Source organism: Onychomys torridus, chromosome 5 (assembly GCF_903995425.1).
Source record: "Onychomys torridus chromosome 5, mOncTor1.1, whole genome shotgun sequence".
Lineage (NCBI taxonomy): Eukaryota > Metazoa > Chordata > Mammalia > Rodentia > Cricetidae > Onychomys > Onychomys torridus.
This window is the reverse complement of record NC_050447.1, coordinates 38,172,994-38,199,745: the sequence shown is the minus strand read 5'-3', so window position 1 is coordinate 38,199,745 and position 26,752 is coordinate 38,172,994. Positions and strand designations below refer to the sequence as shown.

At 43.9% G+C, this 26,752-nt stretch overlaps 1 protein-coding gene across 1 annotated transcript in view; it reads right to left on the bottom strand.

Moving 5' to 3' along the window:
- Hydin (HYDIN axonemal central pair apparatus protein) overlaps positions 1-26,752 on the bottom strand; it is a 350,853-nt gene that overhangs the window by 275,447 nt on the left and 48,654 nt on the right. The window contains 4 exon segments of the mRNA XM_036188859.1: positions 5,288-5,487; positions 20,051-20,074; positions 20,076-20,186; positions 23,437-23,556. Of these exon segments, the coding sequence (XP_036044752.1) occupies positions 5,288-5,487; positions 20,051-20,074; positions 20,076-20,186; positions 23,437-23,556 (455 nt within the window).

The following is a 26,752-nucleotide window of genomic DNA, read 5'->3' as shown; positions in this document are numbered from 1 at the left end:
TGAGAATAATGTGACAATGACTTCTGTCTTTACCACGCCACTTGATGCTATCTTTCTAATGCCGCATTTTCATTTTCCTTTCAAATACATCTTGGTAGCAAAAGGACATTTTGAAATGAATTGGATGTTATCCTATCGCAGAGCCTCAGCTAGTTTTCTACAGAGAAGGTGAAGCCAGTGTCACATCTCTAGGGCCTGCAGGAGCCCAAATTCTATAGCGAGGTAATGGATACCTTGCCCACATGCTAATTGCTAGTTTTAGCTTAGACTAAACTTCTTCAGCGATGAGAAGAGTCACCTAGGCTCACTCTCGCCTCTTGGAACTGCCCAAGCTCTCTCAATCCATCAGATGCTAATTGGGTAGAGTGCATTCGGTGCTGGCACTTAATCACTGCCTGTAATTTGACTTTGGTCTTCATTTTACTAGAGGCCTTCAGGCTGAGCTGCCTGCAAAATATCAAGTGTCAGAAAACACTCTTACCAAGAAGTGAAGAGTAGCGATCCTCCAGGGTCCACAGCAGGTTCTGTCTATTAAATTGTTTGGTTTTGATATGACACCCTCATTAATATCAAATTCTTAATTATGGAAGGAACTTGGTCTTCTGAAAAATCATGAGTTTGGTCTTGGTATATTAAATAGTGAATATCACATTAGTGCCTTTTCTCGCCATGGTCTCTCCGATATTTCACTTCCAACTTGAACTTTCAGGTCTTCAAGTTGCTTCTCAATCCTCTATCATCCATTTCCCAATATTAATCCCACTTTAACAGTCAGCGTTATTGTGTGACCTGCTAGAGTTCTAGGTCAAATTTGTAATAAAGCTGAACGGCAATTGTTTATGTTCTCTGTATATTTTATAGCACATTGCAGCTCCCTGCATTAGTGCTGAAACCATTACGTGCATTTTATAGTCTTTGGAACATGTATTTTTAGTTAAAATTATTGTGGAGGTTTACAATAGCTGCTTTGCCTCTGTGATATATTGTTGGTTAGGAATCCTATAAACATTTATTGAGCACTTATTTATTCTAGACATTTGCTAGATGCTGAGCACATACAGATGAAAGAATTAGACACAGTTCCTGCATTTGAGAAGCCCACATTCTAACGAGGGCCTCAGATACGTGACGAAATTTTTCTTCTTATCATTTATATAAACCGAACTATCTTATAAATTGATTAAATCATTGTCTGAATGAGAACAAAAGCAAGATGTTTTTAACAGAATTTCCCATGAGCTATTGCTTCACACTGTACTGAACTAAAAGTGTTCAGACCAAGATATGAGCCTATGACTTCGCTTTCCCCAAATGTCACCAATTCTACTGCTACTGCACCACTGTTTAGGGATTGTGTTGACAGAAGCACTCTCTCTGGGAGACAGGCCCAGAGAGAAAGGTTTTTAGAAAGGCTTCCTATTAGGGGATCTCGGCAGAGATTCTGATCCATAGATCCAACACGAATTACAAATCCAACCACGTCCCTCTCAGTCATGAGGCATCTCAGTGGCAAAGGACAGAAGCCAAATGTGGCAACCCAGGAAAGAGGCTGCTGGAAGGCTTTGGTGCAGCTCCCTGTACAGGCAATGTAGTTAGAAATCGTCACTTGTGGAAGGCACGAAGGTACACTTTCATAAAGAGTGTGAAGACGAAAACAATGGAATTTGCAAAGTGGGGATTTGAGAGACTTGACTACAAAAAGGATGGGCAAAATGAGAAGCCCGCCATAACGCAGTGGGGGATGGGTAACAGCAGTTAGACTACAGTGAAGACAGGGCTCGGCTGAAGATGGAGAGAGAGGAGGAACACCCTGGCTCCCTTCTTCCTGTCCTCTAGGCTTCTTCTGGTGACATAGTGGAATCTAATGACCCAAGAGGCGAGGAAGGTCATTACCTGGATGGTGACGAAAGCCACAGAGGAGAACAGTACACAAGCCTCAGAGGAGTCTGTGTGTGCTAGCACGGCGCCAACTTCATGAGGGAGCCGATAGGTCACTTCCTTCCTCCTGCCTTCAGCTGTACAGTGGGAATGTTGGAACAGGGAGGGCCTCTAATACGAGGATTCCCAGCTGCCCCTGAGTTCACTCTGCATTTAGGAAAACATGGTAATTTGTTCACAGATAAATGGTTACATGGACAGAAATGTTTTAGGCATCTTTCAGCAATGCTACACCATTGAATGTGGGTCTGCTTGCTTGCTTGCTTGGCATTTACATGCATCTGATATGTAAGAAATTGACAGGTAAAAAGATGTAAGAATCAGACAACTGATCCAAGAGGACTCTGACTGTGCTTATTTTTCTATATTGGGTGACTTCTCTTTTACATACAAAAATATCAATATAATAAGTTTTAAATTACATATGTGTGTGTGTGTCTGTCTGCCTGCCTGTCTGTCTGTCTGCAGGAATTTATATGCACCATAAGTGTGCAGGAGTCCACAGAGACCAGAAGAGGGTGTCCAATCCCTTAGAAATGGAGTTAGAGGTGGGTGTGAGCCTGTAGAAGGAAACACTAATTCACCTGGAAAGATGTATCCTTTGAGCAGGGAGAGGATTCCTGAGAACTCTAGAGAAAGCCCTTCTAAAAATGAACTCACAAACCATAAGTCATAGGAAATCATCTGATCTCCTGCCTCACTGGATTATCCACCTTGTCCCTGGGTGGTTGTTCTCGTGAAGGCCCCACTGATAACCACCATTTAAGACTTATTTTAAATTGTGTGGACATGTGTGTTGAAGAGGGATGGTATGTTCCCATAAGTACAGTGTCCACAGAAATGGGAAGAGGGGTCTGCAGTTACAGATGATCTGCCCAAAGTAGGCCCTGGGAATGGAAACTGGGTCCCCAGCAAGAGTAGTGCACACTTAACCCTGGCACATCTTTGTAACCCCTCAACTGCCATATATACACCCATAACAAATGGTACTTTTTAATCTATAAAAGATGTATTTATTTATTATTCCTAGGATACATATGTGTACATATATGTCCTGATATTCATGTGGAGGCCAGAGGACAACTATGTAGAATGGATTTTCTCCACCCACGTTTAGATAATTTCCAGGGAATGAACACGGGTCACCAAGTTTACATGGCAAGTGCCTTTAGAAAGTCCCTGGAGGGCAGAGACAGCCCTCAACACATTTTCAAATTAAAAACAAACCCCAGCACATATTACCCTCTCTCACATAGTTTTCTCATCTTCAAGGTCAGTAGGAGCAGGCTGAGTTCTTACATACATCACTCTGAGCTCTGTTCCATTTTTCTAGAATTCTGGTGGTTACACTGGGTCCATCCAGTGAACCTAAGTTGATCTGTCCCATTTCTTTTTATTTGTTTGTTTCAAGACAGGGTCTCTCTACATAGCCCTGGCTGTCCTAGAACTCACTATGCAGACCAGGCTAGCCTCAAACTCACAAAGATCTGCCTGCCTCTGCCTCCCTAGTGATGGGGTTAAAGGCATGTGCCATTACACATGACTTGATCTGTCCCCCCCACCCCATCTATCTATCTATCTATCTATCTATCTATCTATCTATCTATCTATGTTTTCCAAGTTTATCTATGTAACAGCTCTGGTTGTCCCGGAACTCACTCTGTAGACCAGGCTGGCCTTGAACTCACCGAGATCCACCTGCCTCTGCTTCCTGAGTGTTGGAATTTAAGGCGTGCACCACAGCCACTGCTGATCTGTCTCATTTAAGGTCAGCTGAGTAGCAGCCTTATTTGCTGCACCTTATGTAACATTACATAGTCACAGGTTCTGAGTGTTGTTAGAACATGGGCTTGGACCTTTAAGCCCAACCCCATGGCCTGAATCAGGCCATACCTCCCTGAAGCTCTCTCTGGGACAAGAGTTAAGAAGTGGTTTGTTCTGTGACTTGCCAGTTTTCAATAAATGATACCCAGCTTTTCTATGCTCCCTGTAATATATGCTATGCTGAACTAAATCACATACTGTGAAAATTCCTGTGACCCCTAAAAGGTTATCAAAGTCAGACCTTTCCTTTGTTTGGGAGTTGGTACAGACTCCTCAGGAAGACCGCTTGGGGATTTGGTCCAGGGATGAAGGCTGCGGTCTGAGGAGGCTCCTCTAGCTACCCTAGCCATTCCTCTCATGGTGGTGTCCTCTCCCTCCCTCCCTCCCTTTCTCCCTCCCTCTCTCCCTCCCTCCTTCTCTCCCTCCCTCCTTCTCTCCCTCCCTCCCTCCATCCATCCCTCCTTATCTCCCTCCCTCCCTCCCTCCATCCATCCATCCCTCCTTATCTCCCTCCCTCCCCCCTCCCCTTCCCTCCCTCCATCCATCCATCCCTCCTTATCTCCCTCCCTCCATCCATCCCTCCTTCTCTCCCTCCATCCATCCCTCCCTTTCTCCCTCCCTCCCTCCCTCCCCCTTCTCTCTTATTCCCTCTCTCTTCTCCCACCTCCTTCCAGGCTTTAAGAAGAAGCCTGGGCTCCATCATATTTAGACCTCTGTGAATTGTATGGCTTCCATCTACTATTCTGCCTTCCATCTTGATGCCTCTTCAGTGTGATAAATCTCATTCCTGGAGGGCATCTATGTGTCCACTTTCCTCTAAAACCAAGTGTTGCAGCTTCTCTTATTACTTTTTAACAGAAATTAGAATATGAATATTCTTTCTACCACCCTGGCATTAGCTCACTTCAATTAAAAACAAAAGGACAAACATTCGTTATACAGTGCTTGCTATATTCCAGCAGTTCTAGTTTGTTAATTAATTTTATCCTCCGTAAAAACTCTATAAAGTGGCTACATCCCCCCATTTCCCAGATGAAAAACAAACTGAAGACCATGAGTCAAGGGACACAGGCAACCCTGTAGGAGATGAAAAACTATGGAGTATGTTTTCCTCACAGGCCTCCAGAAAGGATAATGGCCTGCTGATACCCACCGTGATGTGAGATTATCAACTTACATTGCTTGAAGTCACTAAATTTATGATAATCTGGTCTATCGTCAACACCAAACGAACCCAGCCAATTTCCCGAATTCCTGGTCAAAAAGTCTATGTTTTCCTTATAAATTCCTATGGGTCATCCTCTGAACTAAAGAAGGTAAAATGTGGTAATAAATGGATAGTAAACCTGAAATGTTTGATCCCCTCAGGATAAAGAGACAACCTGATCTACATCAATGAGGTCTCCCAGCTTCGCGGCTGAGGTTGTAACAAGCAACGCCACCCCCAATGCTATTCTAGAAACTTACTTGTGCCAACCAGAATTAGCTGTAATCAACCAAAGGCAAGAGCTGCGGGAACGCATACCTGCGAGTTTTGAGGTGGAACACGGAGTCTTTGTTGCCAATGTTTCGGACCAGCAGAACCTTCTGGGTGCTGTATTTCACAGGAGAAGTGGAAAAATTCAGCTCGTCAGGAAAGTCCAGGATGGCTCGAGCACCTCTAGCTTTGACAGGTACGATAAACTTCTCTCTTTCAGTAATACAGGTCAACATGTGGGCATAATCCTGCCAGGGAAGGGTACAATCATTATCTGTGGGAACCCCAACATGGTCAAGACCACTGTAAAAGGAAAAATAGGGGTTATGACAGGCACCGTGCAAAACAACTCAGTGTATTTCTCTACAAACTTCTCAGGAGAAATAGAGAGATGCTTTCACTGACATCTTATTGCTGGGGCTGGGGGAGGACAGGTCAAGTGTCAAAACATATAAATCAGTAGAGAAGCTTGGAGTTCATGTTTCTCAGATGGTTGGGAGGTGAGGTGGGGATAATGAAAGACAAGGCACAGTGTTCTTTAGTTCAAAAGATTTCTACCAGTCCATCATGTCTTCCTTCTACAGGAGGTGTCCAAAGTTTTGGCATTTTTAGACACTGTGGTCTAAAAATGTGTTGGGGTGCATTCATAGTGCTGGAGAATATGGGTCTTCTGGGCAAAACAGCCACCAGATTCACTGGATCAGCAGCACTATCAGGCTTGTTGACTCTTGATCTGCTGTCATAGAAGGAGGGGCTGGAGAGAGTCATTGGACTTCACCTGAGATTCCAGCTGCTCCTCCCTGACATTCTGTCCTAACTGCATGTGGCCTGTGGCCTGGGAGGTCTCTCAGAAGGACTAGAGTATCTATAGGGCTAAGTAAGATTAACAGAAAGGGAAGCCATCAGCCATGCTGGACAAAAATTTTCCAGTACAGCTCTGTGGGGGCTCCCTATGCTCCTGTAGGCAACCATTCCTGAAAAACTCATTGGTTCCTCAGGCTATCTGTGGTGGAATTGTATTTTGATTTGTTGTTGGGATCTTATGTAGATGGGATAGACCTCATTTATGTCTCCCTAGGGAAGGACTTCCCCCTATGAGGGCCATTGGCTACAGTTTGAACACACTGGTATCTAAACCCTACTTATTCTTCCACCTCATGTGTTCGGATTGATGATCCCAATGAATGGTCTCCTCACACTCATATTCTTTGCAATATGACTTTGCACCCCTGCATCAGGAGTGAAGGATATGGCTTCATCTCTTGCTCTGAACAATATAACATAGCATGTGCTGTGTTAGTTTTAAGCTGAAGCTTTCAGAAGTTTTGGTATTTCTAGCCTTGCTCTTGAGACCCTGCCACTGTCATGTGACAAGTCTGGTCTAGCCTACTTCAGGATGAGAGCTTAGATGTCCCACCCAAGGACAAACCAAACTAGCCTCAGGCAGTGGGTCTACAGATATGTGAGAGAGCTCATCTGTGGTGAGCAGAGATACTGCCTAATGCAGAAGGTTGCCTGGTCAAGATCGGAAGAACAGCCCTACAGAATCACAGTGTTGGAACAATGCTTATTCTTTCAACTGTTACATTTTGGAGTGTGTTGTTGTTACCCAGAAACAGCTAACTGATACACAGCCCAAAGTCATTTGACCAGTTTAAAAAAAAAAAAAAAAAAAAAAAAAGCTCAAACCCTAAACATTTCTCTTTCTCAGTTTTGAGTCTAAATATAACAGGAATACTGAATAAAATCACTTTGTCATCTCATTAAATAGAAATAGAACTCTCACCAGCACCACAACAAAGAAAAAGTTAAATAAAGCTTTGGTGATGAGCAAGTTGGTTATGAGAGGAAAACATGAACGGTCCCCTCAAGAGCTGGCCAGGAGCTCAGCTTTTGTCAACATCAAAAGCATATATTATCAACCTGAGTTTGCTCTTTCCTCATCTTCAGCTTTTGCATTATGCGGGTGTGTTTTAGCTGCTAGGCAGTCTTGGTAAATGGAAAGTTGTTGGATTTTAAATGCCTTATAGCAATCACACAGTAAATGGTATTCAGTGTAGAAGTGAACGGCCTGAGGACATGAGGAAGTAGTACCAATCTTTTAATCTAAAGAATATTGTGCCGGGACATTCATCATCACACCACCACCCCCACCTCATCTCCCAACCACCTGAGAAACATGAACTCCAAACTTCTCTACCAGCTTATAGGTTTTGACACTTGACCAGCCCTCCTTGCCTCAGCAAAGTGTGTCAGTGAAGTTTGTAGAGGAATACACTGAGTTGTTATGTACAATGCCTGCCATAATCCCCATTTTTTCCTTTTGACAGTGGTCTGTAAAAGGACCTTTTTGGTTTTATTCTTGTTTTTCTTTTCAACAAGTCTCTTGGGCTTTGGGGACAGAGTAGGGATAGGAATATCTAGCATACAGATTGACACAGCAGGCTGTGTACCGGACTTCATGAAACCACAGGCCAGGGAGGAAGCCATGGGATCCCCATTAGTCGTTCTGCTGAGGTTGTAAGCGTGCAGATGCCTGGCAGAGTACCGACTAGGGAACAGACATGAGGACGGACAAGAAATGAACACATGAATAGTGCCTTCGGAATATACAATGAAATCCACTGTATAAATGTATTAATAAACATAAAGGCAAAATAACCAGCTTATAAACCTGTGGTTCTCTCTGCACCCTCCAACCTCCAGCCCCAAACCCAGCTTCCCAGCTGCCATCTCTCTGGATGGAAATCCATCATGTCCCACACCAAACCCCTGATAAATGCTATGGTGTGCAACACTGCATAAAATTCCCTGCCAGTGGACGTGAGTGGGAGTTGACAGCAGGAGTTGAGACCCAACCCATCTTCTTAGACTTGACTGAATCAGCCCAGACTGTGGACTTTTTCTTAGGACCCAGAAAGATTCCACAAAGCCAACCAAGGTCCTGCTTCTGACCAATCCACCCCAACCCAGTTCTAGTATATCCGCTCAGGTTCAATGCTGACGTCTCCATCATTTGGGTGACCTTCAACAGACTAGCACTTCCTAGATTCTCCTGCAATATTTTCTTTGTACTCTTATAGCACCTACCTACTTTCAAGAGATATCCTGAATGTAACTGCTTCCTGCCACCCTGATCCTAGCACTGCAGGGCTAATGAGAGACCCCCGTCATTCAAAGACCATTTCCATCCAAGGGCCAGAGAGATCCAGTTAAGGTAGACATCAACTCAGATAGTGCCTCTGTTCAAAGTCACCCTGGCTGAGGACTCCACAGTGAGGCTTCTGTCCTTTCCCAGCCACACCTCCTCCTGTCCTGCTCACTCATCTCTGCAGCCACAGTCCCCCATGCCCAGAGCCTTCCCATGCAATGTTTGCACCATTCACACCTCGCTTCCCACTGGTTTCTCCACGTGCTGCTTCCTGCATCTCATTAGGACCTGTGCAGCTGTCCATTCGCTCACAGAGACCTTCCTGTCTACTCCATCTAAGTTTAGCTCTCCCACCTCACTGACTTCTAGGCACCAAACATGACATCACAGCCCAGACGTAGCAAACAGTCAATGAATATTTGTTGAATTAAGGTCAATCAAGTAATAAAACATTGGATAGCGGTGAATGAAAAAATAAGTAAATACATAAAGTGATTAAAAGAATACTTGGGAGGGAGCACCAGGAAGGGCCTCCATAAAGAGGAAGCATGTCAGCCAGCGTGACCAGAGTGAGAGATGAAGCTATGTGGCTAGATGGCTGTGGGGGAAAGCATGACTCAGCCTGAGGCCAGAGGAGAACAAGGCAGGAGGGATAGAAAGCCAGGAGAGGCAGGGGGAGGGGGGGCAGGGCACAGAGTGTCTTTTAAGCCAGTGGCAGGACCTGAGGACGGCAGGAAGCATTAACAGTGTGGACAGCTGATCTCCCACACAGCCAATTTATAGCTTAAAAAGCCCACTGGTAACCACATGGGCAGCAGACTGTAAGGGGACTTAGGAAGAGAAAGACAGGCCAGCAAGGAGGTCACCACAGTAGTCCCAGGCAACAGATGATACTGATCTGAATGTGAGCTAATGTGCTCACTTAGCATACAATCAGTATGGCCTGTCACGATTAATCTCACATATTAAATACAGTGCTGGGTGAAAGCCATTCGTTGAACAGTCAACGTGTGCTTACTTGTGTTGTTGAGGTGATAATAATGGCTGATAGGAAATCACAACATGTCCACACGGTTGGGCTTTCCTGGCGGACCGCCTAGTCATTTCCAGTTCAAAATAGCCATTTCCAGGTCAGAACATCTTGCGTGACTAGGACTCCATGGCTTTACATGGTTGCGTAAAGTGCATGCGGCCATGTAATCTACATGCATGTGTGGAGTAGCCACATGCAGTCCTGTACACATGTGCGGCTCACTCTTTAAAAAGCCGGCGCCATGTTGCACAGGTCTCCTCTCTCCTCTCCTCTCCTCTCCTCTCCTTACTCATGTGTGTGATTACACAGGCCTGTCACCTCTATCCTCTATCCTATATTAATAAACAGCTCTTCTGTGGATTTGTCGTGTTTGGGACGTGTTCCTCGTGGAGTAAGAGCGCCAAAATAAATAACAATGGCACCACTAAAAATGATACAAGGACTAGGACATGTGGTTGATATATTGTGTACCCCAATAAACTTATTTGGGGGTCAGAGAACAGAACAGCCACAATATTAAACATAGAGGTTTAGGCAGTGGTAGCACACGCCTTTAATCCTAGCATTCCAGAGGCAAAGATCCTCTGGATCTCTGTGAGTTCAAAACCACACTGGAAATAGCCAGGCATGGTGACACACGCCTTTAATTCCAGGAAGTGATGGCAGGAAGCAGAAAGGTATATAAGGTGTGAGGACCAGGAACTAGAGGCTTTTTATGTTGGTTAAGCTTTTAGGCTTCTAGTAGCAGTTCAGCTGAAATTCATTCTGGATGAGGACTCAGAGGCTTCAGTCTGAGGAAACAAGATCAGCTGAGGAACTGGATGTGGCCTATTCCATTTCTCTGATCTTTACAGTGTTCACCCCAATATCTGGCTCCGGGTTTGTTTTCATTAATAAGACCTTCTAAGATTCGCATTACAAGGACAAGGTAAGTTCAGAGCACAGTGGGGGCTTTGAGTGTCATCAGGAGCTGCAGTAGTTTGAGAAATGTCTCCCATAGTCTCAGGCATGTGAACAATTGGTCCCAAGTTGGTGGTGTTATTTGGGAATGCTTAGAAGGTGTGGTTTTGCTGGGGCTGGGCTTTGAGATCTCACAGCATCACCCTACTCCCAATTTGCTTTCTCTGCTTCATGCTTGCTGTTTAAGATGCAAGCTCTTAGCTTTCTGCTCCAGTGGCCATGCCAGTCTGCTGCCATGCCTCCCTGATAGTGATTGTGATGGACTCTTATCCCTCTGGACAATAATCCCAAATAAACCTTCACTCTTCTTTGTGGTATTTTATCATAACAGAAAAGTAACTAAGACAAATGTTGCTGTGGGAAGGGGCCGGTTAGTCTTAAATAACCAAGCAAGTCTCCTGGAGGAAGTGACCTTTGATGGAGATCTGGACCACAAAAGGAATGAATCAGGAGAAATCCAGGGACAGAGCGTTCCTGGCAAGGGGGACCAAGAACATAAAGTCTTCAGGTAGGTGTGTTCCATAAAAATTAATGAACAGTACTCTCAAAATGTATTAAAGTTAATTTGTTGGGCTCTTAGCCTTGCAATTGATTTTGCTTTTCAGATGGCAATGCCAAGCTTGGGAATGCTGACATCCAGACATAAGGAAGTACAAATTATACCAAAATATCTGGTTTTAGGAAACCCCTTAAAATTCAGTTCACACAACTGTTTAGTCGGATGACAGTGGACTCTTAAAGAGGAAAGTATTGCTTTCACCTTTCCTAGGTACTCAAACTCAGCCAGCAAAGGCTTTGTTGGGAACTATAAACTAGAAAGCAGTTAGAAGAGAAGGCTTTGAAGGGGGTGCTACAGAGCAAGGCTCAGAGACAATTCTAGGCTGTTGTGTCTTTAGTTCTGGATGCGTCTTATGTCTTGCTTTGTAAGGGGTTGAAGGCAGCTAGAGACAGCTGAGGAGGCTGACTGACATAGTATCCAGGAGGTTTTAGACTCTTCTCAAATTCCCAAATGAAGGTTAGACACTGAGTCATAATTTTTTTTTCTTAATTGATTTCCACATCCAGAAAAGAACATAAAGAGAATTTTAAAGCATACTCCAATCTCCAAAGTTATATATAATATAATATAATATAATATAATATAAATATTACTATATTAAATTATGTAATACCCCACCCTACACGGCTTTGTTGGTTTTGGATGAACTTAGACATGATGACCCAGGAAGCTAAGCAATTGCTGCAGCTGATGGGATCCCTTCCTGAGATGCAAAGCAATCAGGTCACCATTCAAAGGCAGAGTATGTGTTCCAAGTTCTTTCCCTTCTACTATGAGATTCAGTCACAAATCACTCCAATGAAAGGTTACTCCAATACCAGTAATCCCCAGGTAGCCTTCTTTTTGACCTCCCCCACTTCAGACCCTAAGAACAGCAGAAAAATACTAACAGAGAAGATTTGACTCTCTGGGAGTAAAAAAAATTGATTTTTGCACTAGTCCTTTGATAGAAGGCAAACAGGGCCATAAATTTCTTTGAAGACTTGGCAGAGGGAAATAGTGTCTTCTACTCCAATAAAGGACTGTATGTTAAGGGCAAGGCCAGTGTGGTTAAATCCTTACCTCCCCTTTCTGTCTTCTTTTCACTCCAAAGTGTGTTGGGGGAAATGGCAATGGAGTGAAACCAGATCTGACCAAGAATTAGTGAAATCCCCTTGGTACCCCGGATAACCTTCTGAATCAAATACTTCACCAGTGACAAGTATTTGCTAGATGGTTGCTCCTCAACCTCAGATTCACCCTCAGAAGGAATTCTTTAAGAATTGGAATTTGAGGGCTGGAGAGATGGCTCAGCAGTTAAGAGCACTGGCTACTCTTCCAGAGGACCCGGTTCAATGCCCAGCACCCACATGGCAGCTCACAACTGTCTATAACTCAAGTTCCAGTGGATCTGACTCCCTCACAAAGACACGCAGGTCAAACACCAAAGCATATATATAAAAAAAAGAAGAAGAATTGAAATTTGAAGTTCTAAATTGGAAACTGGAATTCTTTTGGAAATCCTAGAGAGTTTAAAAATGGCATTGGGGAGGAGGTGGGATCTGTGGTTGGTATCTAGAGCGAGTGGAGAATTTCTTAATAGAAAAAATGAAAAAATAAAAGTGGCATTGGCCAGAAAGCTTGGGTTTGGCCTATGCCATGGTAGCATCTCCTGTGGTTGAGCTGAGATCTCAGCATCCTGCGGGTAGCTATAGTCAATCTGTTAAGAGAATGATTTCTGACCTTGGGTATGGAAAGAGAACCAGGATTTATGAATTTACTTTAACTATTGGGTGTTTAAAATGACATGTGAATTTACTTATAATTCATGTGTATGATATCATCCACTAGGACAAGTGATTTCCTCTTAAGTTCAAAGAAGCTTGATCCAGTAACCTTAGCCCTGCCAGTCCACCCACCCTTGCTCCCACATCCACATGCTCTCTGCCTCCACCCTGTTCCTATGGTCAACCCCTCTGCTACATATTAGATATCAACCCTTTTGTCTTCCCAGAACTACACAAAATCTCCAGGTTTTCCTCTTTGCTGAAGAGACACTTACAATAGACCAGCTTACAATCACATTAAAATAGCCTCATATTATATATTTAAAACCTACACCTCCAGCTGTTTTCTCATTTTTCAATGACTTGATAGCAAAACTCCTCACTAGTGTTAATTTAGATCCAAAGTTGCTACCTCCTCACTTTCCATTCTCTCTCAACCACCTTGGCTTCTGGACCTAGCATTTCATAAACCGTCTTCAAGCCAAGGTCACTAATGCCTTTTCCAAGCTCAACAGACATTTCAGCGTCCTTGGTGAATGTCTGATTCTCCACTTTCCTGCCAGCCTTGCAAAGCCTGCTTTCCCGTCCTTGCCCCATCTCAGGAAAGAGTACCATCATTTTGTCAGTTGCTGACCAAAATTTTGAGTCAAACTAGATTTTTCTTCTCACTTCCTTATCTGGATCCTGATGGCTTTAATAAAAAGTCTTAATTCCCCTTCAGTGTCCCTACCTTGGTCCAAACTACCCTTATCTGCCTGAACTATTGAAACCGTCTAGCCCTGTATCTGTCACAGTTCCAGTCTGCTATATACAGCAGGTAGACAAAGCCCAAGGTTCTAAGGGCCATATTAGCAGGGTGTCTAAACAGTCACGTGAGACCCAACTTGCTAATTCCTTTCTACCATTCTGTCCTGCAGCTCTTTTCTCAATGTCACTTCATGGGCTAGAGTGACCCCCTGCATGCCACGCTCCCTTCCAGTCAAGCTGGAGGCCAGAAGAAGGAAGACAGGATGGATGAAAGTACCTGCTGTCAGCTGTCTCCAAGTAGAAACCTTGTTAGTCCAGCTGCTTCCTCCCATTGGCCAGTACTTAGACATACACTGCTGCAAAGCAGGCTGGGAAATGGAATAGTCCTTTATTTTAGGTAATAGTGAATCCAGTCAAAATGTGCACCCTTTTGTATACTTTTGGTAGAAATGCAAATTAGTATAGTCGTTGTTGTAAACAACATGGACATTCTTCAAAAAGTTAAAAATACAGCCACCATATGACCCAAGAATTTTATGTCTGGGTCTTTATTCAAAAGAAATGAAACCAGTGTACTGAAGAGATCTTTATGCTCACAACCATTGAGTAGCCAAGACAGGGAATCAACACAAGTGTAGAACAATGGGTGAACTAATAAATGTAATAAATTCACACATATACACATATGTACATACATACTATGGAGTATTACCCAAGGAAAAAAAGCCTGTCATTCATCACAATATGGCTAACCCCAGAGGACATTACATTAAATGAAATAAACTAGGCACAGAAAGACAAACATCATATTATCATATGATGTATGATCTCATATATATATATATGGGATCTAAACCAGTCAAACTCATAGAAAGAGTAGAGTGGTGATCATCACAGGCTGGGGAGATGCTGGTCGCGTTTCAGCAGGACAGGAAGTGAGTTCAGATCTGTACCCAACACAGCCACTGTAGTTGGTATACGTCACTGTGTGGTACCACACAGTCACCATGTTTTCTATGTGTTTGTGTGTGTCCCTCATCAAGGGTTTCATATGTTGAGCTTTGATCCCCATTCTGAGATAGTAGGAGAATTGAAATCCAATTCTGGTCTTAAGAGTTTGAGTCTTCAGGAAGTGACTAGTATCCGATAAGGTCCAGAGCTCCCACAGTTAAGTTTTTGGTGACTTTGTAAGAAGACTTGAACAGACACCTGCCTCAGGACTCCCCCGGTAAGAAGGTCATGGCCAAATTGGTTCTTCATCATTGGACCAGAATGGGGATTGAAGACAAATCTTTTTTTCTGAGTAACTTACTTGTTCTGGGGTATTGTTACTGACAGGCTATGAACGCAGTGCTTTAAAATGGCTTAGATTAGACTGGAACTGTTTCACTACAAAAACAGATGGCTGTGGTGAGGTAATGGACATGTTATCATCCGGTGTCCACTAGTTACACATGTATGGAGGTGCACACCTTTCATCACAGCACTTAGAAGATAGAGGCAGAAGGACCTCAGTGAGTTTGAGGCCAGCCTGGTCTACATCGTGAGACCTTGTCTCAAAAATCAGTTAGAGAATTAGGAACTTGAACCTGGATGATGTGAAGGATGACCCACACTGAATTACTTCAGAAACCATCACAGACATTGTGCACATCTTGAAGTGATCCAACAGGAAGTACTCGCTACTCATGACAGGCTCTCAGAGAGAAATCATGAATTTAATCAGGGCTCTGATCTACCTACAAGTTCATAGGCCACAGAGAATAGATGGTCACTCCAAATAAGTCAATGAGGATCAATGAACAAACTTCATTTGCACCCTGATTTAAACAAACCCAACTTTAAAACTGACTCAATTGGAGAAACCTGAATGCTGACTAGTATTAAGGGACTATGGTCATGTTTATATTTGCTCATGATATTTGATCTTAAAATGTTCTTATCCTTAGAAACAAATATTGAAATATTTGCAGTTGAAATAATATGATGTATGGAATCAAAATCCATGGGGGCCAGGAGCAGACAGATAAAGCCAGAGTGGTCATTTGAAATCACTGTGATGGCAGTTCACTAAATTCTCAACTTTTACAAATGGTACACGCTTCCATAATAACAAGGTCTTGAAGATTTCATTGCAACTTCCTATCTCATGTTACATGACTTCCCCAAACACCCATCCTCTCCCCTCCTATAACCCCTGCGGTTGTTCTGGCAGTTTCCTCTGCCACACTAGCTTTCTGGCACTCCCCTGAGCCCCTTGCCAGCATATTTCTACCACAGAGCTTTTATACTTTCTGTCTTCTTTCCCACAAGGCTTTCCCATAGGCATTTGCATGGCTTATGTTAACTTGGTGCCTAAATGTCATCTCAACTGAGAAGCCTTCCCTCACCCTCCTACTGTCTGTCTTCTATCACTGTCTGTCTTCTATCATGTCAATTAGTTGACACTGAATTATACAGCAGCATGTCCATTTACTGTGGATCATAAGTTACATGAAGGTCAAAACTTGTTCTGTTAGCCACTGGGTTCTAATTCAAAGAATAGAACCCTAGCTCAAACAATACATTGAGTGAGTAAAAGATTTGTTTTTCATACATTTGCTTGACTCCTGAATTATGAAGAGAATTCCCAATATTTTTATTAGCCTAATGATCAAATGATTTTCACTTTGTCCAGAAGGTTTAAAAGCAGAGATGTGGCTCACAGAAGACACAAAGGGAAATTCAGACAGCATTCTCCTCAGGCCAGAGTCCTTAGACATCTTTCTCTTGGTTGAAATAACCAGAAAGGATGTTAATTTATAATATATTCAGTACAGAAAAGCTATTGGATCTCCTCTTACATGCTTCTGCCTTTGTTATCTGCAAGCTACACTCAAGTTTAAAGAACCACTTTCTATTTCCTTAAGTTAATTCTCAACGTTCCATTCCAATGCGTCTAGCACTATGCGAGGCTGTGGGGTTCCAGGAAGGACCTAGACAGAACTAGGGGGAGCTAAATCTAAACAGGAAGAAAATAAAACCCCTAACAGTGAAAATTACTGACTGGGAGAACTAGGTGTGATGAACATGCCTGTAATCCAGCACTGAACTGGCAGAGCTCAAAGTGGTCCTCATCACACAGTGAGTTCAAGGCTAGTCTAGGTGACATGAGATCCCATCTCATACTCCACCCTAGAAGACTTTATGGCATCTACACTTTAATTCAACGTGTTTGCAATACAGTTTTATGATTATTATACATCTATGACACATAAAATATGCTAATGTTTCTGTCCTTCTTGAGACATGTATTAAATTTCATAGAAAAACCATTTTGACAGCTAGTTATTGTCCCTAAAAACATACACAGAGAAAACTGAATAGTGTAACAAATGCCAGTATACTCATCCTCTAGATTTAAACATAAATAATGTGTCTTTATTCTGGTTCTATCTAAACATGAATATTAAAACTTCATCTTGCATTCCCTCCTCCAAACACTGCTATGCTCTCGCACTTCAGCACTATACAAACATGCTTCCTCAAGTCTTCTGTGTTGCCTTCTAACCAAAGCTTCATATTTTCCCAACTCAATTTAATAATGAAGATTGTAATTTAAGAGGTCAAGAAAATAAATGACAGCTCCAGAATTCCCTGGTGCTACCTGATGAAAACACTGACTACTACACTTCCATGGTGCATGATACATAACACAGCCAGGTTTTTTTTAAGTCTGTGTGGGAGGAGATAAGGAAAGTCAAAGTGAACCGACTGCACCTGTTATCTGGGCATTTGGCATTCCTAGCAACTGCCATGCCCAGGAAGCCAATCAACAGATGACAGGGGAGAATGCAAATTGCATTATCATCTTCAATGTGCTAATATACACGGGTGCTGGCAATCCAACTGGAAGGGGGTGAGCTTATTAAATGTGGCATGCTGCAGTTTACATATCTCACCCCCCAGATGTGAGGAGTGTGTGTGAATGAGAATGGAGAGTAAGCAGATCGGCAGGGGATACAGAGGCGAAACTCTTGGACTATCAGTTTGGCCAACTGAAGAAACAGTGACAGCCAGTGAAATGACTGACTTTTCCCTAAAACATATCTGGCTTTGCTGCTCCTCTGCTACCTTCTGGAACAGCGTGGAAGACAGCATGCCTGAGCTTAGCCGGTCATTCTGTGCACAGACCCCAACAGCTTCCTGACAGTGACGGTGAGTGAGACACTGAATATACTGTCCACAGCAGCAGGAGAAATTGACTCCATCTTTAGAAAGAGGAGCCCTGTAAACTGGAATATCACCTACAAGGCCTCATGCTTGCTGGGTAAGTCAGTCCTGGATCGCTGACCTGTATCCTCAGGCCTTCTTCTTCTTCTTCTTCTTCTTCTTCTCTATTTTAATTCAGAGTTAGGGTCCCAGGAAGTTACCCAGGCTGGCCTTGAACTCACTCTACCACTCAAGAAGACTTTGATCTTGAGATGTGTCTGCTTCATCCTTTAGGATGGTTAGGATAGGGAGCCTAGGCCATAACAATCCATGGTAAAAAGCCTCACATATAGATTTATCTTCTCACTTACTTCAAAGGTCATCAAACAGGACAGAAGCACCATAAACACAACTCAAGAAACAAACAACAGAATGGCCAGTGACAAGGCAGGAAACAGTCATGTGAGACTGACTCCCTACCCTTCAGAAAAATAGTCACAGCCACATTAGTAGTGAGACCACTGGTAACGACATCAACAGCAGTGAGCAGGGGCTAAGTATCACTGGCAGAGAAGTGGCTCAGAGCTGTCCTGTCTGGCCCATCTATTGCTTTCAACTATAACGGCACCATACAAATAAGCATGCCCACTATTCACATTATCCACAGCCCACCTCTTTTTATTTATTCTGGGGCTTTGTTTTTGAGAATTTCATATTGTAGACAACGAAATATGATCATATGTACCCCTTATCTCTCCATCCAAGTCCTCACATGTCTCTTCCAATATGCTCCCTCCCAACTTCTTATCTTTCTTTTTTCCCAATAACTCATTAAGTCCAGTTGGTGCTGCCCATATGTGCATGGGCATGGGGACAGCCTCTGGAGCATGGGAAGCTTATCAGTAGCCGCATCCTCAAGAAAGAATGATTGTTCCTCTCCCAGCAACTGTCCACTGCCAATGGCTCCTCAGAAGGGGGTGGTGCTCGAAACTCATCTTCCCCAACTATGCTAACACCCAAGCCGTCTGCTCATGCCCCTTTAAGTACTGTTTTCTCTTCTAGCTCCTTCACAACGTGGTGAAGTCCCTTCTGACACCTTGTGAGTCCTCAGCTGGGCTCCTGAAGGAGAAACTCTAACCAACGATTCTGCCTGGGGAGGGGGCTTCCATCCCGACTCTTGCACCCCAGCTCTTTCCCTCCAAGCAAGAACTGGGGTTCCTATGATCTAGGAAAGCCTGCGGGTGGTACTGAGGGAAAACAGCCTGAGCTTTGGGTGTGCTTTGTGGCTCCTTGTCTGCAGACAGGGTTCGGCTGACAAGGCAGCTCTCTGCTGTTAGCTTTTCCTTTCCTGCTGTGGTTGAGTGAGACTTTAGGGCAAGCCAGTCCTTTTTGGAGGACCAGTTATCAATTAGACAGTGGGGTCAGTAGACTCCATCTCAGCCTTGAGTCCTGGCTATGTTTCTGCTCTGACTGAGGTTGACTGTGATCAATATTTGAATTTAGGTCTCTTTCCCAAGTAGGTTAGAATCCTGGGCAGGAAGATACACAACCTACTAGGGTCCTCAACATCTACAGCCACAGTCTTTACCCCTTTCTCTCAGCTCACTGCATCCAGACCACCCCTTTTCTTTATTGGTGACCTTCTGGATGCAGCATAAACCTGCTAGGTTCAGTAGGGAGTGTTCAGCAGGATCAGGCTTCTTCACAGACTAGTGACTTAGGGCTCATGGACACCCTTGTCCCCTGACAATTCTTTGCTCATTGCTAGTAGCATGGCACCCCTCCCTCCTGCCTACCTTCCTTCCTCCCCTCACCACCACATCGAATAACAATGATGTCTGCAGCACAACCAATACAAACTCCGCTGCTATGTTTTGCTTGTCCTCCAGGGTTCATGGGTGGGAGGTTGGTTTTCAGCAAGATGGTTTGGGGAGGTGGTATCCCTTCGAGAGGTGGAGACTGGGGGAGGTCATTGCTGGTCCTTCTGCAAGTTCCCATCCCATCTCCCCTTTGCAGATGATGCCAGCAACCATGAGGTGACTCTGCTAAGGTAGTGGATGTGGCTTGGTGCAGTTAGAGCTGTGCTGTTTGAAGTGTCAGCCTCAAAGACAGGGAGCTAGGTAAGTCTTGCCCTCCTGCATGCCCACCCTCAGGCATTCCATTCCATCACAACAATAAGACCACCGACAAGGACTCAGACTAATACAACTACCATCAACAACAGAATACTATCGCCAGTTCTACTACCAATATCAAGACCACCAATATCACCCTCAGCACAGCCCACTTCTAATACCGCCAACACTACCATGCACACCAGCAGCCCTGTGAGTGTTTAGAGTTGGACTACAAGGTGCCAGAGAGACACGTGTTCAACCGTTTTCCCCAGCAGTGTTGTTATTACCTTGTTCTCCTCTGGAGTGAAGAGGAATTCGGAATATAGACGGCACTCCTGGGGCTACCTTGTGGCCGATGTCTTTGGGGCTGATGATTTTAAAGTAAGGTGAACTTTCTTCAACAACTTTTACCATCCTTGGGATCTGCAGGGGAAACACACGATGGTGACACCACGTACGAGAGAGAGGCAGAAGAAGAGAGCAAGTATCAGAGTGGAACTCGGCAAGGTTCAGCCACTCCTTGCTCTGTGGGGCCTGGGTCAGGAGTTCAAGTGCTTCGACTGGAAAGGGAAATGGTGGGGTCCACCTTTATCCTAAGGGCTCTGACAGTCTCTTAGACACACTGACTCTACTTTTACCAATATTATTATTAATAATTTTTGTTAGTATGCAAAGTCTTTGTTCATGTGTTAGCTGAAATGATTATCTTCTAAAATAAACTGTTCAATAAGCTGAGTTCTCTCTCAAGCAGCAGAGTTGAAATGTGTGTCTCAACATTTGGAAAGTGTTTGGGGAAAAGATATCCCACAGTGCTCTTGGGACCATCCCCAGGCCATGATGTGCCACTCTATCCTCACAATGGCTTTTGAGCTTTGTCACAATTCCCAGGCCACAGAGGAGGAAAGAGGGACAGTCCCACCAAGCCATGGATATTGGGAGGCAGTCCCGGCCTCACTCCACCCGCTGTCTTCATGGGAACATCCCCAAGAAGTAAGAACAAAACACAGATGGATAACCCTTGGCCAATCTCAGGGCAGCTTCAAACAGTCTTGTTCTCTTAACGTCTTAGCCTCTGCTCCCTGGTCCTGCCCAGAGCTGTGTAGCTCTATCCCAGGTTCTATAAACAAATGCAATCATGAGGCAAATGGGAGTGGTCAGAGGTGGAGGTTCTATACACACACAAAAACACCAGTGGATAGTTCGTTTGGATTGTCTGGTTTTTGAGACAAGGTCTTCCTATGTAATTCAGGATTGCCTCAAACTTCCAATCCTCCTGCCTCAGACTTGTGAGTACTGGGATGGTAGATGTGTGTCACCTTGCCTGACAAAGATTTTTTATGACTCAAAATAATAGAAGAAAGGTAAGTTAACTTGTTAAAGGATGACCTGAAGTCACAAGTGAAAAATAGGGAGAAAAGAATTCCCATGACTGTGAAATGTTGTATTTATAAAGAAACATAGAAAGGATGGAGAGAGATCTCAGGAGCAGAGAGTGGGAGGGAAGAAACAGCTGGCATTGGGCCAGGTGTAGTGCTGCGGGCCTTATGCACAACACTCAGGAGGAGGTAGACAGATGCTCAAAGCTAGCTTGTCTACATAGTGAGACCCTGGAGAGATGCGCAGAGTGAGAGAGACAGACAGACAAAGAGACACAGACAAAGAGACAGAGACAGAGAGACAGAGATAGACAAACAGACCAGACAGACAGACACATACACGCACGCACGGGGCGGGGGCCACATTTCAGACAGGAAAAGAGCAGAATGCGTGTTGTGCTTCCTTTGTTAAGAGCATAACCTGGGCTAGGGAGAGGAGAGCTCAGTGCTTAAGAGTACATGCTCAGTTACCAGCACCCATTGACTGTAACTCCAGACTCAAGGGCATTCGACACCTCTGGTCTCCATGGGCACTTGTATGTCAAGAAGGAGAGGAGAGCTTATATCTGCCTCTCAGCACACAACCTGGTGTGACTCATGTGAGAACACACCTGCCTAGCCTGGAGAAAGTTATCTGCTTGTCAATAATTGGACTTTTCCTGGTTGAGGGCTTTCCATGGGGTCAGTGCTTTGGCTGAATCTCACCCAAGAGGTGTTGGGTTATCCATGAAAACTGTGCCCTCTGGAAGATGAAATGTATACATTCCCTTTACCCCAACTTCCTCATACATACCTACTGATAATCACTTCTTGTGTAGGGTCAGGAGGAATTGCTAAGGACCCAGAGACTAGGCTCACTCCATCCTTACTAGCCTAATAATACCTAACAAGTATAAAACAATCACAGGAGTAAAAGAGAATTCTAAATGAGAAAATGAACTTGTTGGTCCAGAGAACGTGACTCTTCTTGAGGCCTGGGGACATGACCCTGGCCACCTTCAACTCTCTCATCGCTCTGCTTACCCTTAGCTTCTGCCATGAGCTTCTCTTGCTAACAGCAAACAAAGCCAAACTCTAAATGTACCATTGTCTCCAGAGTCTGGCTTTGCTGGCACTGAATCACCCTATTGATCTCTGAAAGGCACCACTGAGTCCTTTAATGAGCTACTGTGTGAACACAGCTCCAGGTCTCCCACTTGCTTTGGGCCCCTGCACATACTTACTTCCTCATTTTTCTTGTAGCTCACCTCTCTTCCTGGATTCCTATTTGCCTTTCCCTTGGAGTTCAGCATTGTTGAGATACTCCCCCTTCACACACCGTCTGTTTATTTTTTCACTTAACTCTGCTTCAAGCTCCCATATAACCCTTCTTCCATTATTGTCAAGTGTCAAGGAAATCCTCTGGTATCGAATTCTTTTCTTTGAAACAAACCCTAGTTTATCTCTAAAGAAAAAGACGTAAGGCTGGGGAAGAAATCCTCAGTTGCAATTACAAAGGAGCATGGCATGGACATTGAGAAAAGCCTTCCGTAGACACTGTCTGAAGGCTATATATTTCATATAACAGGGAGAAGACCACAACAAGGGGAGAGAATCACAAGCTACAGAAGAGAAGTTACTTAGAAGAATAATTTGCAGAATATAAGTATAAATGCTCATATTTGCTATTCCTCTGAGCAGATGGTACCTTGAGCTAGGAAATTGGTGTCTGCAATGCAGAGTACATCCACATTAATAGTAATTGTTCAGTCTTAATGAAAACCTAGCCCAGCTGGTCAGACGCAAGAACTCCATGTCATTCATCAAATCTACACTTAAGCATCAAGAAGTTGGGGCATGTGGCTGAAGAGATGGCTCAGTAGTGAAGAGTACTGGCTGCTCTTCCAGAGGACCAGGGTTTGATTCAAAGTACCCGCATGGTGGCTCACAACCATCTATAACTCCAGTTCCAGGGAATCTGACGCCCTTTCCAGGGCCTCTCTTGGCATTGCACACCTGCATGTATTCAATCAAAATACCCACAGAAATAAAATAAAAGTGAACACATCTTTAAAAGGGGAAGCTGGGACATGTTGGGGGTTTGCCATCTGCTGGGCACTGCACTGGGCTGTACAGACAGCAACAATCAGACCTAGACTTGTGTTCATGAAACTTGCACTCAAAGAGCATGCTTGCATGTTATTTTCCTATGTCTATCAAATTAAAGAGTGTATCTAAGACCCCTCGGAATTGCAGAATTTACCGAACCCTCCCCCAGCATCTTGCAAAAGTTCACCTACACCAGTGCACATACTCACTTTGTCGTTGTTTCTCAACACCAATGGGACTTCATAGACTTCACAGGGAGAATAGTTCTGGAATATGATTTCTGATGGAAAGGGCTGGAATAAGGCCTGATCCAAGTTAACTCCAGAATACTGCAATTGAAAGATAAAATTACTCCATTGTGAACAATGGCCAAGATGACTAGGGTAAATAATGCAAAGATCTAATTATTTAAAATAAAGAACGTAGGAGTCACTCCGAAGGGGAAACCACCATAACAATAGTTAAAATGAGTGAGATGGTTTTCATTAACTTTACCACAAAAGAAGATAGAAAATGCCGGGCAGTGGGGGCGCACGCCTTTAATCCCAGCACTCGGGAGGCAGAGCCAGGCAGATCACTGTGAGTTCGAGGCCAACCTGGTCTACAGAGTGAGATCCAGGAAAGGCGCAAAGCTACACAGAGAAAACCTGTCTCGAAAAACAAAAACCAAAACAAAAAAGATAGAAAATTTGGGAGCTGGCTCAGTCAAGTACAGCGCTTCCAGCACAAGCATGAAGACATGAGTTCTGATCTCCAGGACACACATAAGAAGCCAGGCATGGTAGTGCATGCCTGTAGTCCCAAGACTGGGAAGGTAAAGGCAGGTGGATCTCTGGGACATACTGGCCATCCAGAATAGCCTAAACAGCTGATTCAGATCCCAATAAGAGAACCTCAAAAAATAAGGTGGATGGCTCTTCAGGAGCAGCACCTGGGGTTGAACTTGAACCTATACTCTCATATGTGCATACAGGCGCGCGCGCGTGCACACACACACACACACACACACACACACACACACACAGAGAGAGAGAGAGAGAGAGAGAGAGAGAGAGAGAGAGAGAGAGAGAGAGAGAAAGACCACTTGGTCCTCGGTTAAACAGAAAATAAGCTAAGACCACTAACCCAGATTTTGTGTTCCACACATGGGGTCATTTGACCCAGCTGGCCTACGATAATAACTCAAGAGCTCTATCAACAACTATCTGCTCTGTCACACTGCTAACAAGATCACAGGGAATTACTGGCTGTGCTGCAGGAGAAAGCAGATGAGTGGGTGTGGAGAGCACAGGGGACAGAGACAACTGGGTTACATTTGCCTCTATGCATCAGACTGGGGGCTGAGATATGTACACAACTCTTGAACCTCTAGCAAGGCTCGAGAGTCAGAGACTGGCATTGCAAAGCTCGTCTAGGAAGGGTAGGACCCTGATGGGCTTTACTCTCACTGACCTGTGGCTGGATGTACCACAGAGTAAGGATGAACTTGGGCCACTTCAGTCCTTCAGTGCTCAGGGAAGTCTGGCACCAGCAACCCAGTCCCCGCTGAAGGAAGAGAGCATCACCACAGGATTTGGATAATTTATACAGTCTTCTAGTTGTGAAATTTTATAGCTTACAGCCAGGAATGCCTTTTAAGATGCAAAAAACCCTGCAGATTCTAATTATATAAGCCGACCATAAATATGAGGAAACAGTATGTCAGCACATAAAGCCAGCACAAACAAGCAGTATGATCCACTCTCTGAAGACCAAGGCTCAAAATTTGGCAGAGATGGAAATGGTAAGAAAGTAAATGCCAATTCTATGCCACACACAGTAATGGGAAGCAGGGCTTCAGGGTGTGTGTGTTTGACAGCAGATTAGCCACAACTGAAGTGTTACTGGCATGGAGGCAGGTTAGAAGAACACTCAGACCAAGAAGACAGACTGAGATGACAGAAAATTCAGGAGAAATAAAATGAGCAGGTGATACATGAAAAGGCCTGGAATATGTGCAGTTGGAGGCCAGAATGGACTGGGGGGGGGGGGGGGGAGGTATCATCGCTAGAACAATGTCAGAAGTTGCTATGGCTGATGACAGAGTCAATACACACATGCAGGAGGCCTTATGAACTCCAGCGGGATTAAAAAGAAACCCAGGCCTAGGCAGATAATTATAGAACTGCTGGAAACAGAGGCAAAAATGTGCAGGAGATGCTAACAGGAAAAAGAGAGTATGTTTCATAGCCAAAGTGTTGGCTGCTCAACATAATTACAAGGGCAAAAGGTGTGAAAATAATGTCCAAGCCAAACAACTGAACAAACAAAACCTTCTGCAGAAATAATATTCTCTACCCTAAAAAACTCCCTTCAACAAAGACGTTCAAACAGAAACATTTTAAGGAAGATTAAAATGACAATTTTAACAATGTCCAAGGGAAAATACTGAAGGGTATTTTCATAGAAGGAGAAGTTTATCTTTGATCTTCAGATATAGGGAGGAGAGAGGAATGACACAAGGGTAACCAGCTGGTCCCCTCACAGCAGACCCGGATGGGCACAGCCCTGTAGCCTCCTATACTGCTATAAGTTTCACTGAATACTTGTTTTTTATTAGAGCAATGACCAACGTCATGATATGAGGAAAATCAGCCAGAAATGAAAGGGCACATCTTGTCACATTCCACTCGTATAAAGGAAAGGCTAACCTGCAATGTGAAGGGTAGGTTAGTAATCTTTTGGAGGAAGAGGGAGTTAAAGTAATGACCAGGAAATGGACGTAAGTAACCTTTCAGGGAGCCAGTGAACATGCTTACACTCATAATATATACAAATACACAGATGCAACACACAAGTTTTTATTTTAAAAAAGAAAGCTGCTATCATCCTTCCAAAAAAAAAAAAATGCATCAAGACATCACTTGGTGTTAACAGACAGGCCAAGTAGATTCCCTTCCTTCAAAGATGGGTAGCAGAAACAGTCACAATGATAAACTGAGCCAACACATGTACACATAGACATATGTGTGTAATATATACATATATATGTAAAATACTTGAGAAAGGAGTAGAAAATGATACAAATGAAGAATTTTTAATTTTGCGTGTATATTAGGGTATATGTGTTTGTAGACCCATGTGTGTAGTATGTGTGAAGGCCAGAGGTCAACGTTGAGTGTCTCTCTATCACTCTCTAGGGTCTCTTACTGGCCAGGGAGCTCTGTTCATCCACTTGTCTCACCTCCTCAGCACGGGGTTATGGATGCATGCCGCTGTACCTAGCATGTACCTACATGAGTACCAGGAGTCTGACTTCAGGTCCTTATGCTTCTTCCATGCAGCATTTTACCCACTGAGCCATCTCATCAGCTCTCGAATAAAGAATGTGTATCAAAAATGTATTGCCAATAAGCAATGAAGATTCAATGCTTGTTTGTTTTTGTGGTGCTGGGGACTGACTATAAGCCCAGAGCAGGCTAGGCTAGTGCTCTACTATTGGGCTACATCCTCAGCCACACAAAGCAATGAAAATCTTAACCACAT